Genomic DNA, 16,638 nt, shown 5'->3' on the forward strand with positions numbered 1-16,638 from the left:
GTGCATTAAATGGCATACTATTGAGGATTTAGGTCAGCGGGGCTGCCAGGCTGACAATGCCTTAGTCAGAACACATACAGTACCATGGGATGGCCATTGGTCAGCGCTCATTGAGTATCAGCAGGGGAAAGGCTTCGACTGACTGTGCTTCAAATTACCAATTGGCTTTTCTGCTGAAGTGGCCATACAGATCCAAGATGGCGTAGCAGTGAAGACGTGTTTTTGTTCGTCCCTCTCGTGTACTTTTGTATTTTTCTTCTTTTTTGTATATATTTCAATTTTATTTTCACTCTTTTCCATTTGAATTCGATTATACCTTCCGGTAACCTGCCTTACCCAATGTGATACGGAATCGCTATTATTTTTAATTTTAGAACACATTCAAGAATCACCAGAAGCTAACAAGCTACAAGCTATTTAGTCATTGTTAGCCACTGCTAGCGGCTTTTACCTTCTGCATGCTACCAGCCCTGTTTTTAGCCTGGATAATAACCTGTTTTTAGCCTGGATAATACTCGCCAATCTACCAGTACTGAACTGTCTCTCCACTACAACTCCGGTTTCCTGCCGTAATCCCTGGACCACTACTTCTGATCTTCACAGCTAGCTAGTGGCAAACTTCCCTGCCACGAAGCTAGCACCAGTTAGCCGTGAGCCAGGCGCGTCTCCCGGCTAGCAAACTAAATTCTACAATACCTCTTTCGCCATCTGGCTTGGATCCTCTGTCGACACGGCGCCCCGCCGCACCACCACGACTGGTCTGCCGACGAATACTCCATCCGCTGCGCCTTCAACCGGCCTCCGTCGGAGCCGACGCTCCCACTAGCCCCGGGCTACTAACTTTAAACGCCGTGTCGCCCGCGTGCTAGCGCTTCCCTGTTCCATCTACTGCTGCCCCCTGGACACTATGATCACTTGGATACATAGCTGATGCCTGCTGGACTGTCCATTAATCACGGTACTCCATTCTGTTTATTTACTTTTTCTGTCGGCCCCAGCCGCGAACTCAGGCTCTGGGTGTAGTTAATCCGACCCTCTCTGCGTAGTCGTCGCCATTTTACCTGCGGTTGTTGTGTTAGCTGATTAGCTGTTGTTGTCTCACCTGTTGTCTTAGCTAGCTCTCCCAATCAATACCTGCGATTACTTTATGCCTCGCTGTATGTCTCTCTCAAATGTCAATATGCCCTGTATACTGTTGTTCAGGTTAGTTATCATTGTTTTAGTTTACAATGGAGTCCCTAGTTCCACTCTTCATACCCCTGACACCTCCTTTGTCCCACCTCCCACACATGCGGTGACCTCACCCATTATAACCAGCATGTCCAGAGATACAATCTCTCTTATCATCACCCGGTGCCTGGGCTTACCTCCGCTGTACCCGCACCCCACCATACCCCTGTCTGCACATTATGCCCTGAAATCTATTCTACCACGCCCAGAAATCTGCTCCTTTTATTCTTTGTCCCCAACGCTCTAGGCGACCAGTTTTGATAGCCTTTAGCCGCACCCTCATCCTACTCCTCCTCTGTTCCTCAGGTGATGTGGAGGTAAACCCAGGCCCTGCATGTCCCCAGGCACCCTCATTAGTTGACTTCTGTGATCTGTGACTTATTCTGCCTCCTCCCTAAGTTTGTTTTACTCACTGCTTTAGCACACTCTGCCAACCCTGATGTCCTTGTCGTGTCTGAATCCTGGCTTAGGAAGGCCACCAAAAATTCTGAGATTTCCATACCCAACTATAACACTTTCCGTCAAGATAGAACTGCCAAAGGGGGAGGAGTTGCAATCTACTGCAGAGATAGCCTGCAAAGTAATGTCATACTTTCCAGGTCCATTCCCAAACAGTTCGAACTTCTAATTTAAAAAAATTAATCTCTCCAGAAATAAGTCTCTCACTGTTGCCGCCTGCTACCGACCCCCCTCAGCTCCCAGCTGTGCCCTGGACACCATTTGTGAATTGATCGCCCCCCATCTAGCTTCAGAGTTTGTTCTGTTAGGTGWCCTAAACTGGGATATGCTTAACACCCCGGCAGTCCTACAATCCAAGCTTGATGCCCTCAATCTCACACAAATCATCAAGGAACCCACCAGGTACAACCCTAAATCCGTAAACATGGGCACCCTKATAGACATTATCCTGACCAACTTGCCCTCCAAATACACCTCTGCTGTCTTACATTTACATTTAAGTCATTTAGCAGACGCTCTTATCCAGAGCGACTTACAAGTTGGTGCATTCACCTTATGATATCCAGTGGAACAACCACTTTACAATAGTGCATCTAACTCTTTTAGGGGGGGGGGGTTAGAAGGATTACTTTATCCTATCCTAGGTATTCCTTAAAGAGGTGGGTTTCAGGTGTTTCCGAAAGGTGGTGATTGACTCCGCTGACCTGGCGTCGTGGGGAGTTTGTTCCACCATTGGTGCCAGAGCAGCGAACAGTTTTGACTGGGCTGAGCGGGAGCTGTACTCCTCAGAGGTAGGGAGCGAGCAGGCCAGAGGTGGATGAACGCAGTGCCCTTGTTGTGTAGGGCTGATCAGAGCCTGAAGGTACGGAGGTGCCGTTACCCTCACAGCTCCGTAGGCAAGCACCATGGTCTTGTAGCGGATGCGAGCTTCAACTGAAGCCAGTGGAGAGACGGAGGAGCGGGTGACGTGAGAGAACTTGGAAGTTGAACACCAGACGGGCTGCGGCGTTCTGATGAGTTGTAGGGTTTAATGGCACAGGCAGGGAGCCCAGCCAACAGCGAGTTGCAGTCTTCAATCAGGATCTCAGCGATCACTGCCTCATTGCCTGTATCCGCTACGGGTCCACGGTCAAACGACCACCCCTCATCACTGTCAAGCGCTCCCTAAAACACTTCTGCGGAGCAGGCCTTTCTAATTGACCTGGCCCGGTATCCTGGAAGGATATTGACCTCATCCGTCAGTTGAGGATGCCTGGTCATTCTTTAAAAAGTATGAAAATCACCTGGAATCTCAGACAGAGTTCAGTGTGTCAAATCGGAGGCATGTTGTCCGGTCCTCTGGCAGTCTCTATGGGTACCACAGGGTTCAATTCTCGGGCCGGCTTCTTTTCTCTGTATATATCAATGATGTTGCTCTTGCTGCGGGCGATTCCCTGATCCACCTATACGCAGACGACACCATTCTGTATACTTCTGGCCCTTCCTTGGATACTGTGCCATCTAACCTCCAAACGAGCTTCAATGCCATACAACACTCCTTCCGTGGCCTCCAACTGCTCTTAAAGGCTAGTAACACCAAATGCATGCTTTTCAACCGTTCGCTGCCTGCACCCGCACGCCCGACTAGCATCACCACCCTGGACGGTTCCGACCTAGAATATGTGTCTACAAATACCTAGGTGTCTGGCTAGACTGTAAACTCTCCTTCCAGACTCATATTAAACATCTCTAATCCAAAATCAAATCAAGAAATCGGCTTTCTATTTCGCAACAAGCCTCCTTCACTCACGCCGCCAAACTTACCCTAGTAAAACTGACTATCCTACCGATCCTCGACTTCGGCGATGTCATCTACAAAATAGCTTCCAATACTCTACTCAGCAAACTAGATGCAGTTTATCATGGTGCCATCCGTTTTGTTACTAAATCACCTTATACCACCCACCACTGCGACCTGTATGCTCTAGTCGGCTGGCCCTCGCTACATATTCGTCGCCAGACCCACTGGCTCCAGGTCATCTATAAGTCCATGCTAGGTAAAGCTCCGCCTTATCTCAGTTCACTGGTCACGATAACAACACCCACCCGTAGCACGCGCTCCAGCAGGTATATCTCACTGATCATCCCAAAAGTCAACACCTCATTTGGCCGCCTTTCCTTCCAGTTCTCTGCTGCCTGTGACTGGAACGAATTGCAAAAATAAAATATATTTAAAAAAAATAATTAAAAAATAGCTGAAGTTGGAGACTTTTATTTCCTTCACCAACTTTAAACATCTGCTATCTGAGCAGCTAACCGATCGCTGCAGCTGTACATAGTCCATCTGTAAACAGCCCACCCAATTTACCTACCTCATCCCCTTACTGTTTTTATTTATTTACTTTTCTGCCCTTTTGCACACCAGTATCTCTACTTGCACATGATCATCTGATGATTTATCACTCCAGTGTTAATCTGCTAAATTGTAATTATTCGCTCCTATGGCCTATTTATTGCCTACCTCCTCATGCCTTTTGCACACAATGTATATAGACTCATTTTTATTTGTATTTTATTTTTTTCCTACTGTTTTATTGACTTGTTTATTGTTTACTCCATGTGTAACTCTGTGTTGTTGTCTGTTCACACTGCTATGCTTTATCTTGGCCAGGTCGCAGTTGTAAATGAGAACTTGTTCTCAACTAGCCTACCTGGTTAAATAAAGGTCAAATAAAAAATTGAATAAAATAAATTATAGACATAAATTATATTGAGACAAATGGCTGAAAGCATGGCTTTACATAAATAGTGTTTAGTCAACTAGATGATGAGCTGCCATGATTCAGATGACAGACTGTGGTCACAGCCTGGCTTGCCTCGCTAACCGGCGGTCGTCAACACAAACATGTCTTAAAATGTTCTTTATCCTACAGTGTATGGTACTTGTGTTTTTGATGGAAAGTCAGTCCTGCAGAAGGCTAGTTAAAATGTCTAACAAAGAGGGCCTGACAGACTTAAAGCAGAGAAAGCTTTCATGTTGGGTTGAGTTTATGAGAGCCATATCTCTGCTGCTAGATTACTGTGTCATTAGAACAGGACCATGGCTTCCACTCTCTAATCAGCTTCCTCTCCCGCTCAGGGGGAGACAGGCAGGCGACACAAACTCAGCACCCCACAGGTGGTGGCCTTGTAACAAACTGACCTAAGAGCACACCAGTTGAAAGTGAAGTGATAGCCCTACTTGAAGTGAAAGAGGAACAATCTTGAATACTACTAGCATCATATAAGCCAATCTTTGGATACAAAGATGACTGAAACGTTTTTTGATTAGACATTTCAGTTGCTTTCACACACATTAGCACAATAATAAGACATGCCATGTAAAGCATTGATCTGCTTCAGTTAGGCTGAATTTAGTCTACACCATTTGCAACAACTGGGTGTTGATTCCAAGGGCCCCACTATAAAACCAAAACAACACATTCTGAAAGTCAAGCCTGAAGCTTTCTGTTCCATACAAGGTCACCAAATAAACACAGGTTTGTTTCTCTGTAAGTAGAAGAGGGTGGGGGAAAGTCTTAAACTCAGAGCACATTCCAAGACAACTCTACATACAACACTATTAATAACCCCAAGTAAGTGTAGACATTCTTGTGAGTCACCATTAATGGCAAGCTTAGGACTAGCTCTAACTAACATAATAGGGAGGGTAGGGCTAGGCTATATGCTAATGCTAAATGAAGTGGAGACTAGGGGGAGAGACTGGGCTCAGTAACTCACTCAGGCCCTTTGGCAATAGAAACACACTGTGTCACAACAACACTTAGGGGAGAGTCAGCAATAGAGATGATCAAAAGCTTTGGGATTCCTTCCACAGCAGAGTTTCATAAGGGAGGCACTTAGAGATTCTCTCTCTCCCATTGCTCAATATCCTCCAGTTCTCTCTGTGTATGTCTTGGGAACTAGCCTGTGAAAATGCTTTTAAAAAAGTGCTATTTGAGAAAGGAGATGTTTATCAGACAATGGGGGAAGAAATATAATCCAAAACAGCCAGCCATGCAGGCTGGGTCATTGGTGGATGCTGTAGGGTAGGCAAATGCCATGACCTGCAATTTCAGATTCAATTGATTGCTAGTGACAAGAGTTTTTCCCCCCTGGACCAATCCCAATGTTGAGCTGCTGTCCAGTAATACTGATTGAGAAGCTTCTTTTATGATGCGTCTGCCAGTGTCCGACACAGCAGAATGGGGCCCAGTTCATGAAGACCGCGTTTGCTTTCAAGAGGGATGTTTTTGAAACACAAAGCAACGCATTACCAAGGGGGCTGAAATCATTGTAATGGAAAAAGTAGGTACAATCAAATACAATTTTAACTGTCACATGCTTTGTATACAACAGGTGTAGACTAACAGTGCTTACGGGCTTGCTTATGGGTCCTTCAAAAATGCAGAGTAAAAAATGAAAAAACATGAAATGAAAGTGACACTGTGAATAACAAAAGTAAAGAGTAAAAATAACATGGCTATATATAGGGAGTAGAAAATAAAATGGCTGTATACAGTGCATTCGGATAGTATTCAGACCCCTAGGCTTTTCCACATTTTGTTACGTTATGGTCACTCTGACAGAGCTCCAGAGTTCCTCTGTGGAGATGGGAGAACCTTCCAGAAGGACAACCATCTCTGTAGCGATGCACCAATCAGGTCTTTATGGTAGAGTGACCAGACGGAAGCCACTCCTCAGTAAAAAGGCACATGACAGCCCGCTTGGAGTTTTCCAAAAGGCACCTAAAGGACTCTGACCATGAGAAACAAGATTCTCTGGTCTGATGAAACCAAGATTGAACTCTGGCCTGAATGCCAAGCGTCACATCTGGAGGAAATCAGGCACCGTTCATCACCTGGCAAATACATTCCCTATGGTGAAGCATGGTGGTGGCAGCATCATGCTGTGTGGATGTTTTTCAGCAGCAGGTACTGGAAGACTAGTCAGGATGGAGGGAAAGAATATCAGAGCAAAGTACAGAGAGATCCTTGATGAAAACCTGCTCCAGAGTTCTCAGGACCTCAGACTGGGGGCAAAGGTTCACCTTCCAACAGGACAATGACCCTAAACACACAGCCAAGACACCGCAGGAGTCTCAATGTCCTTGAGTGGCCCAGCCAGGGCCCGGACTTGAACCCGATCGAACATCTGGGATGGTGTTGTTGATGTTAGCCATGACTAGCCTTTCACAGCATTTCATGGCTACAGCCCAGAGTGCTACAGGGCGATAGTCATTTAGACAGGTTACCTTGGCGTTCTTGGGTACTTGGACTATGGTGTCCTGCTTGAAACATGTAGGTATTACAGACTGTGTCAGGGAGATTCTACTTGCCAGCTGGTCAGTGCATGTTCCGAGTACATGTCCTGGTAATCCGTCTGGCCCTGCGGCCTTGTGAATGTTAACCTGTTTAAATGTCTTACATCGGCTACAGACCACGTGATCACAGTCATCCGGATAAGCTGGTGCTCTCACACATGGTTCGGTCTTGCTTGCCTCGAAGCAAGCATAGAAAGCATTTAGGTCGTTTGCAAGCCCTGCCACATCTGAAGAGCGTCAGAGCCGGTGTAGTAGAAAACAATCTTAGTCCTATATTGACGTAAAAGCTGTAGTTATCCCATCTGAGACTGCTGCTCAATCAAAGACCAGTGGGTGCAGTTATAGAACACATTAGGGATGAACTAGTCAATATCCGGGAGGGGGTCGTAAGGTCAAGCTCAACTAAACTTGTCATAAGTTGTGCTTTAACTTCTTATGGCTGCAGGGGCAGTATTGAGTAGCTTGGATGAAAGGTGCACAGAGGTGCCCATAGTAAACTGCCTGCTCCTCAGTCCCAGTTGCTAATATATGCATATTATTATTCGTATTGGATAGAAAACACTCTGAAGTTTCTAAAACTGTTTGAATGATGTCTGTGAGTATAACAGAACTCATATGGCCTGAGAATTTCAAAAACCTGAGAAAAAAATCGAAAACAGGAAGTGGGAATTCTGAGGTTGGTTGATTTTCAACACAGCCCCTATTGAACACACAGTGGGATATGGATGAGTTCCTAACTTGTCTGATGCCTCTACTGTGAAGTGGGGCCGAAGGAGACATGAAATAGTCAGGTCTACCATGACCTGGCCATGCTCTGACCATGCGCGTTCACATGAGAGGGAGCTCTGTTCCATCGCACATCTGAAGTCAATGTAATTCTCCGGTTGGAACTTTATTGAAGATTTATGTTAAAAACATTCTAAAGTTTGATTCAATACATCGTTTGACATGTTTCTACTGACTGTTACGGAACTTTCGTCTGCTTGTAGTGAATGCGCTTCTTGACTTTGAATTTGTTTACCAAACACGCTAACAAAAATAGCTATTTGGACATAAATGATGGACATTACCGAACAAAACAAACATTTCTTGTGGAAGTGGGAGTCCTGGGAGTGCATTCCGACGAAGATCAGCAAAGTGAAGATTTATAATGCTTTTTATGAATTTTGTTGACTGCACAATTTGGCGGGTAACTGTATGGCTTCCTTTTGTGGCAGAACGCTGTTCTCAGATTATTGAATATTGTGCATTTGCCGTAAAGCTTTTTGAAATCTGACACAGCGGTTGCATTAAGAACAAGTGTATCTTCAATTCTATGTAAAACATGTATCTTTCATCAAAGTTTATGATGAGTATTTATGTTATTTGACGTGGCTCTCTGCAATTTCTCCGGATATTTTGGAGGCATTTCTGAACATGACGCCAATGTAAACTGAGGTTTTTGGATATAAATATGAGCTTCATCGAACAAAACATATGTATTGTGTAACATGATGTCCTATGAATGTCATCTGATGAAGATCAAAGGTTAGTGATTCATTTTATCTTTATTTCTGCTTTTTGTGACTCCTGTCTGGCGGGAAAAATGACTGTTCTTCTGTGATTTTGCAGTGACATAACATAATAGTTTGTGGTGCTTTCGCTGTAAAGCCTATTTGAAATCGGACACTTTGGTGGGATTAACAACAAGATTACCTTTAAAAATGGTATAAGATACATGTATGTTTGAGGAATTTTAATTATGAGATTTCTGTTTGAATTTGGCGCCCTGCACTTTCACTGGCTGTTGTCATATCATCCCGTTAACGGGATTGCAGCCATAAGAAGTTTTAAACATGTAGCCTAGTTGATCATAAAGCTTCTGTGACTGGGATTACTGATTTTAACATCTTATAAAAGAGAAGTGTAGAGAGCCAGACAATGATCTAGTCTCATTACTATCTAGCCAATACCTAGGCCTAAACATTGGCACCTTTACCTACTTTAGCCTCTTATTAGAAGTTGTTACATCCAGCCCAGTCTGAGTTGGACCATTGTGTTTACACAAATAGGTGGGTGTGCGCACATACTTCCACGTCCAGTCTAGCTAGTCTGACACACTGTATCCTTCCTATATATATATTTTTCCTTTAGTTTCAATTTAGAATTTACATGCTGCTTGAGACAGAATGTACAACTGCCACAAGGCCTACCCTAGCCTAGTGTAGAAGTGAAATTACTCAAGAAAGACATTTTCTCAAGGCTGAGCCAGAGACAGCTGGATAGAAAAGACCTCCAGATCCAGATGATTGTTTCCCTCACTACAGTACTTCCTGGTCGAGCTCTGTTTCAATGTGTGGCTTACGTAACCCAGTGACAGTGTGATGTATTAAATCGGAGAGGGAGAAACAGTCAAGGCCACGAAGGCGACCTGCCTGCCAGCCGCATTCTGAGCAGCTCTACCCAGGCTCCTCTAGAATGTAGTACACAGTATGCACACACACATTGACTGACTAACTGCTATCCACCATATCAGCAGAGAGGAAAGTCATAACTTCATACTTTCCCACTGATCGGAAAAGCTTCTGATGTGTGCGTGTGGTAGTTAAATAGCAAAGTTAAAGTGGGAGGCCTGATACTTTGACTTTGCACTAGGTATGAGGTTAACTACACCTAAAGGCTTAAAGGGTAGGAAGAGATGAGTTTTTACTCAAAGTAAAAACACAGTGTGATCAAAGAATTAGTTGTAGTCACGAACTACAAACAGTTATATTTTAGTGTTTTTAAATACTTATTCATTGATTTCCGGATATCTTCGGGAACTACCAACAATGCCTGGAAGGCTCAGTAGGTAGAGCATGGTGCTTGCACCACCAGGGTCGTGGGTTCGATTCTCGGGGGCACCCACACGTACAATGTCGCTATTTCTCAACGTCATATGGAGAACCAATGCTACCAAACTATACTGAACAAAAATATAAAATGCAACAATTTCAAAGATTTTTCTGAGTTACAGTTCATCAGGAAGTCAATCAATTGAAATTAATTAATTAGGCCCTAATCTATGGATATCACATGACTGGGAAGACATAGGTTGTGTGATAAAACTGCACATTTTAGAGTGGCCTTTTGTTGTCCCCAGCACAAGGCACACCTGTGTAATGATCATGCCGCTTAATCAGCTTCTTGATATGCTACACCTGTCAGGTGGATGGATTATCTTGGCAAATGAGAAATCCTCATTAACAGGGATGTACACAAATTACAGATCAAAAAGCTATTTGTGCAAATGGAAAATTTCTGGGATCGTTTATTTCAGCTCATGAAAAATGGGACCAACACTTTACATATTGCGTTTATATTTTTGTTCCAAACCAAATGTTGGTGCTACTGAGCTACTATGTACAGTTGAAGTCAGAAGTTTACATACACCTTAGACAAATACATTTAAAAACTGCGTTTCTCACAATTCCTGACATGTAATCCTAGTAAAAAATTCCCCGTCTTCGGTCAGTTAGGATCACCACTTTATTTTAAGAATGTGAAATGTCAGAATAATAGCAGAGAGAACGATTTATTTCAGCTTTTATTTATTTCATCACATTCCCAGTGGGTCAGAAGTTTACATACATGCAATTAGTATTTGGTAGCATTGCCTTTAAATTGTTTAACTTGGGTCAAATGTTGCGGGTAGCCTTCCACAAGCTCCCCACAATAAATTGGGTGAATTTTGGCCTATTCCTCCTGACAGAGCTGGTGTGACTGAGTCAGGTTTGTACGCCTCCTTGCTCGCACACGCTTTTTCAGTTCTGCCCACAAATTTTCTATAGGATTGAGGCCAGGGCTTTGTGATGGCCACTTCAATACCTTGACTTTGTTCCTTAAGCCATTTTGCCACAACTTTGGAAGTATGCTTGGGGTCATTGTCCATTTGGAAGACCCATTTGCAACCAAGCTTTAACTTTCTGTCTGATGTCTTGAGATGTTGCTTCAATATATCCACATCAATTTCCATCCTCATAATGCCATTTATTTTGTGAAGTGCACCAGTCCCTCCTGAAGCAAAGCACCCCCACAACATGATGCTGCCACCCACGTGATTTATAGTTGGGGTGGTGTTCTTCGGCTTGCAAGCATCCCCCTTTATCCTCCAAACATAACGATGGTCGTTTTGGCCAAACAGTTCTATTTTTGTTTCATCAGACCAGATGAAATTTCTCCAAAAAGTACGATCTTTGTCCCCATGTGCAGTTGCAAAATGTAGTCTGGCTTTTTTATGGCGGTTTTGGAGCAGTGGCCTCTGCCTTGCTGAGTGGCCTTTCAGGTTATGTCGATATAGGACTTGTTTTACTGTGGATATAAAGACTTTTGTACCCGTTTCCTCCAGCATCTTCACAAGGTCCTTTGCTGTTGTTCTGGGATTGATTTGCACCAAAGTACGTTCATCTCTAGGAGACAGAACATGTCTCCTTCCCATGATGTCAAGCAAAGAGGCACTGAGTTTGAAGGTAGGCCTTGAAATACATCAACAGGTACACCTCCAATTGTCTCAAATTATGTCAATTAGCGTATCAGAAGCTTCTAAAGCCATGACATCCTTTTCTGGAATTTTCCAAGCTGTTTAAAAGGCACAGTCAACTTAGTGTATGTAAACTTCTGGCCCACTGGAATTGTAATACAGTAAATTATAAGTTAAATAATCTGTCTGTAAACAATTGTTGGAAAAATGACTTGTGTCATGCACAAAGTAGATGTCCTAACCAACTTGCCAAAACTATAGTTTGTTAACAATAAATTTGTGGAGTGGTTGAAAAACAAGTTTTAATGACTCCAACCTAAGCGTTTGTCAACTTCTGACTTCAACTGTACATCCACGAAGAAACCATATACATTTGTGCAAAAAACTGCAAAAATGTTCCTACGTTTGGTAGTGGTAGTCGAACGAGCGTGTTGTAGTAGTTTGTCATTTGTAGCTAGTGAGGTAATACCCACAAGGACAACTCATTTGTGGCCCAAAAACAATAAGCAAGCTTTGAAATTGGAACGGTTTGTCCGGTTGAAGTGAGCAGATTGGAGTATGGGAACCGTGCGCACGTCTACTGTACAAGGTGCTCATTTCACCCCGGAGGACTCCGATGGCTTAGTATAACCAGTGGAAGGCAGGATTCGGAATGAGACTGACTGAAACCAGGTGCTGTGCCAAGCGTGAATGTGAACCCTGCAACCTATATTTCCTACCGATCTACCAGTACAACACGAGTGTAAATTCAATGTGGATTTACTTCAATAGCAATATAGTGGATTAGCTAGCTGACTCTCCCTCCGAATGCCTCTCATTGGCTCTTCTTTGACTTTGGTAGCTAAACTCAGCCATCAAATCAGTAAGTCTCCGCTCTCTCTACTTTATATTAGCTGGATTTTTTTTGTTGTGTTCCGCTTATGTGTCTTTGTAGAGCAAAACTTATTGTGGAAGGTACTACGCAGCATACAGACCCCCCTTGCGCACTCAACGTCGTCAAGTTATGTCGAGTTTCCTTGTAGGTCTATTTGGCGGAGAAACTGAAGCCAGCTGTATAGCTTATTGGCTGTTTCTGTTTATGAGTCTTTTATTAAAGAATGTGAAACAATGTTGCACCTGTTTGATTCTTTTCATTAAAATAATGCATAGCTGTCCTTAATATGGCCTAAAATAAAATGTGTTCATATGGGCAAAATATTATCTATAGGCTATAGCATACTGAATTTGATCAGTTATAAAAATAGAACATTTCATGAGAGAAAAAAAAAATTCTGCTAAAAGGTCAACATTTGAAAGTTTCAATTAAAACAATTATCTGTTGTATGACTATAGAAATGGAACCATTGTGATTTGAGACACAAAATAACAATAGCCTATGATTAAAGAGCTATACTGGGCTCTCACCATCATTATTATTATTCTAATCATTAGAATTTAATCAAGTCACAATTATCAGCTTTGGTACTGACATCAGTGAGCAGGCTTTCTGAGTGAGGAGAGACATGGGTAGGCCTACTAATGAAAATTATGAAATTAGAGCTACAGAAATCCAATGTTAATATAAAATACCTGCCTTTCCGCCAACATTTTAACAGTCTAATAAGTCCATTTAATATAAGACATCACAAAATCCTCCCTGAAGACCATGGGCTGACAGGGATCCTATTTGCAGGTGTGAATTTTTTAAAAGTTTCCTAAAATAATTTCCTGCAATTCTACATAATGTCTTCATTATTGCCTTTCCTGTCTTATCCTACCTCATTTGCACATACTGTATATAGATTTTTCTATGTATTATTGATTGTATGTTTGTTTATTCCATGTGTAACTCTGTGCTGTTGTATGTGTCTGCTTTGCTTTATCTTGGCCAGGTCGCAGTTGCAAATGAGAACTTGTTCTCAACTAGCGTACCTGGTTAAATAAAGGTGAAATAATTGTTTTTTTTTAATGTAAAATTACATTCATATTTTTTAATACCAAAAATGACAAGATAAAACTAAAGACCCATGTCTTAAACAAAATCAACAGCATAGGCCAATGAGTTTTATCTCCAAGTTATGCTGGATGCCTGGTTCTTTCAGCGTCCGGAACATCAACTGGAGGAGCACCTAACATACTTTCAGGCAACATGGGTAGAAGAGAAGGTCGGATGCATTGGAAGAAAGCCAATGTTACCAAAAGGTATGTCTTGTTTACCATAACAATGGCTTTATCATTCTTAATGACAGCATGCCCAAGGCCAATAATACTAATCTGCTTCTCTTTTCTATATTTTCTGAATTATAGAACTGCTATGATGCTGGCTGCAAGACTTGGTAAAGACCAACAACGGAGTGGAGGGCTGACAACATTTACTTGGTGCTATCCACCCCACCAATTGAAAGTTAATTGAGGCATTGCAACGACAGCATCAGAGGTGAAATGAGAATGGAGCAGCAACTTGCTGACATTCCACCGCAAGCAATGGAAGGATCTGAAGTCACTGGTTCAGAAGTACACCACGACTAAACAGCTGGAGTCTTACCTGAAGAGCGTTGCCTACACTTTCATGTTACATTTTGGAGTATTCACAACTGCATCTGAGAAATCTTTGCACCAAGCCAACTTGGACACTTCTTCAATTTCAACCCTTTCAATAACTCCAAAATCCTTATAAGACCAGAACATTAAGCATATTCTTGGACGATTTGTTCTGAATTTGTTTATATGGCGCTGCATTGTCATGTAGCCTACTCTTACTTGTTCGTATTTTTTGGTTATTTTAAATAAATGTTTTAGGCATACTTATTTTCCCCCCATAATTTTTGGTGTTTTGCTAAGCTTTTTTGTTGATAAAGGTTTTATAGTGAATGGTTGGTGTTAATGGGTGGTGTAAACATTAGATAAAAACGGAAAATACATTCTTTTAAACTAAAACACATTGTAGAAACAAGATATTGGCTGTTTTTAGCCTTCAGCCATATGAACAAATTTATCGGCCACATTATTTGAAAATTTGTTAAATGGCGTTATGTATTTCCAAAATGTTGGTTTACTTTAACGTAGCTGTAAGCTAGGTGTTGATAGCAATTGGTTAATGTAACATTAACATGATAGTAGTGCTAACTTTAGCAGGCTAGCAACCTTGCAAGCTGATTTGTAAATATAAATTCATAAAGTATTTGCTTGGTAGTTGGCTGAACATTGTATTGAAACCAATAGTTATGAGTACCTACGATTTGGTTTAATTTAAAGTTATACATTTTACGTTATTTCTGTTAGAGTTTACATTGTGGGGAATAGGCTGGCTTGCAGGGTCCTCCATATTGCATCACACTCTGCAAATGTTATTTCAGGCATGACGTCAGCATTCTTTGGTATTCTGATCAGTTTTATGTAATAACTCGAAAAAAGAAATTGAGGTGTAACTTCACATTGGGACTTTGATACGTATTGTAATGAAAATCCATATGTTATGTTTATGCTATCTGCCCTTTAAGACAAACCACACTGCAGATGTGCAAAGTATGAGATGGAAAGATTGAGAGCATGCCACAGAGAGAGAATGTGAGGGGCTCACAACTGTCTCTGACATGTTTAAACATATCAGCTACTGCAAAGCAAGTTAGTTACTGAACCTCTATACGAAAAGACAACCCAGTAATAAACCGAAGACACCATCTTGTCGTGTGAACAGTATGTTTAAAAATAAGTCTTAACCTGAACCAGTTTCACAACATAGCGAAGTGTTGAACAACTTCACTCTGAATATTACACATCCAACATTACGCGTTCAGCTAACTGGCTTCATGAAATGCTGATTCACATTTTCAATGTGTCAAGATCATCCCCTCCATACTTTGGGTGTGGAACTGAGACTGTCGAAAGTCAATGAAATGTGTCAAACCTATTTGACACAATATTTGCAAGAAAGCTATCCAAGGGCAAACCTAGCTTGGAATGCTGTACAAAAATAACAAGCAGTAGGAGGGAAATGTTGCTTCTTAGCTAACGTTACTTAAGTCTCAACGCACAACCCTTGTAGCTAAGTAAACAAACAAGTACAAAGGCGAAGGTGGAGAAGATGGCATCCCATTTGCTTTTCCACTGGAGCTATTAAAACATTGAAATTATTAGTTGGTGCTAACTACTGTACATGCATACAGCAGCCATTACTCCTGACGCAAAAACATGGCCATTGAATTGCCTGGTTAGCGCCAGCTATGTAGTTAGATAATTGAGTTAACTTGCTGACAAGATGCAGCTAATGACAGCATGGAAGCTATGGATTTAGCTAGCTATCTGACATTATCACGTCTTGATGGTAGCTAACTTATTGTAACTAGCTAGCTAACTTAACGTTTGTGGATTGATCCATCTCACAAGGAGCATAACTTTACTCAAAATCCAGTCACGATTGATGATGTCAATGTATCCCTCTTATTGGTTAAAGCAAGGCAATTTGAAGCGGGGAACATCGGATAAGCATTACGATAAACAAAAACCACACAACGAAAATACTCACCCATACTGTCCTTCAATGTGGCTAGGACCGTCTCGATATATGAGATGTTTGGAATCTGCTATCCGGTTGCTTGAGTTATATAGCAGCTTGAATGCTAGCTACTGTATGTGTATTTAATTCAATACCGATAATCAAGTTTAGCACTCCGTTACTTAAGGTTAAGCCATTCGTCTTTGCTTGAACAGCCAAACAAACCTATCTTTGTAGCTAATGATATCAAGATTATTGTACAGGAAGTTATCCCGAAAGTCTCCACCTTTCTTAGACTTGCCTGAAACTACGCCTGCCACACACATACAAAACAGAAGGAAACTCCGCGATATTTAGAAAGGAGAGTCCCGCGAGAGGAAGTTGGACTGCCATTCGTTCATTAGCCGAGAGCATGAACAGTGTAATGGTTTGGGGATCAAAGAAGTCCATCACTTGAATCAGTGTTGAGCGTCAACGGTGGCCATTAGTTTCTTGGTGAACATTCGTTTTGACATTTGCATCATCAGACGACAATCGGCCCATGGGGGCGACATGGGACCATGGAGCCTATCTTGACCATATTGTAGTGAATTCGGGGGTAGCCCTGACCGGATCCGAGTCCAGCGAATATAATGG

At 42.2% G+C, this 16,638-nt stretch overlaps 1 protein-coding gene across 3 annotated transcripts in view; it reads right to left on the bottom strand.

Moving 5' to 3' along the window:
- The window catches only part of cd2ap (CD2-associated protein), a 75,202-nt gene extending 58,858 nt beyond the window's left edge, over positions 1 to 16,344 (bottom strand). For 2 of the 3 annotated variants that reach the window (XM_023974239.2, XM_023974238.2), the window contains exon 1: positions 16,033 to 16,344. In XM_023974239.2, coding sequence (XP_023830007.1) covers positions 16,033 to 16,036 — 4 coding nt within the window. In that variant the 5' untranslated portion in view covers positions 16,037 to 16,344. The remainder of the gene's footprint in view (positions 1 to 16,032) is intronic. The other variant, XM_023974240.2, reaches the window with a different exon arrangement.
- Between the last annotated feature and the right edge of the window lie 294 nt (positions 16,345 to 16,638).

The sequence above is a fragment of the Salvelinus sp. IW2-2015 genome, linkage group LG28 (genome assembly GCF_002910315.2).
Source record: "Salvelinus sp. IW2-2015 linkage group LG28, ASM291031v2, whole genome shotgun sequence".
Taxonomy (NCBI): Eukaryota; Metazoa; Chordata; class Actinopteri; order Salmoniformes; family Salmonidae; genus Salvelinus; species Salvelinus sp. IW2-2015.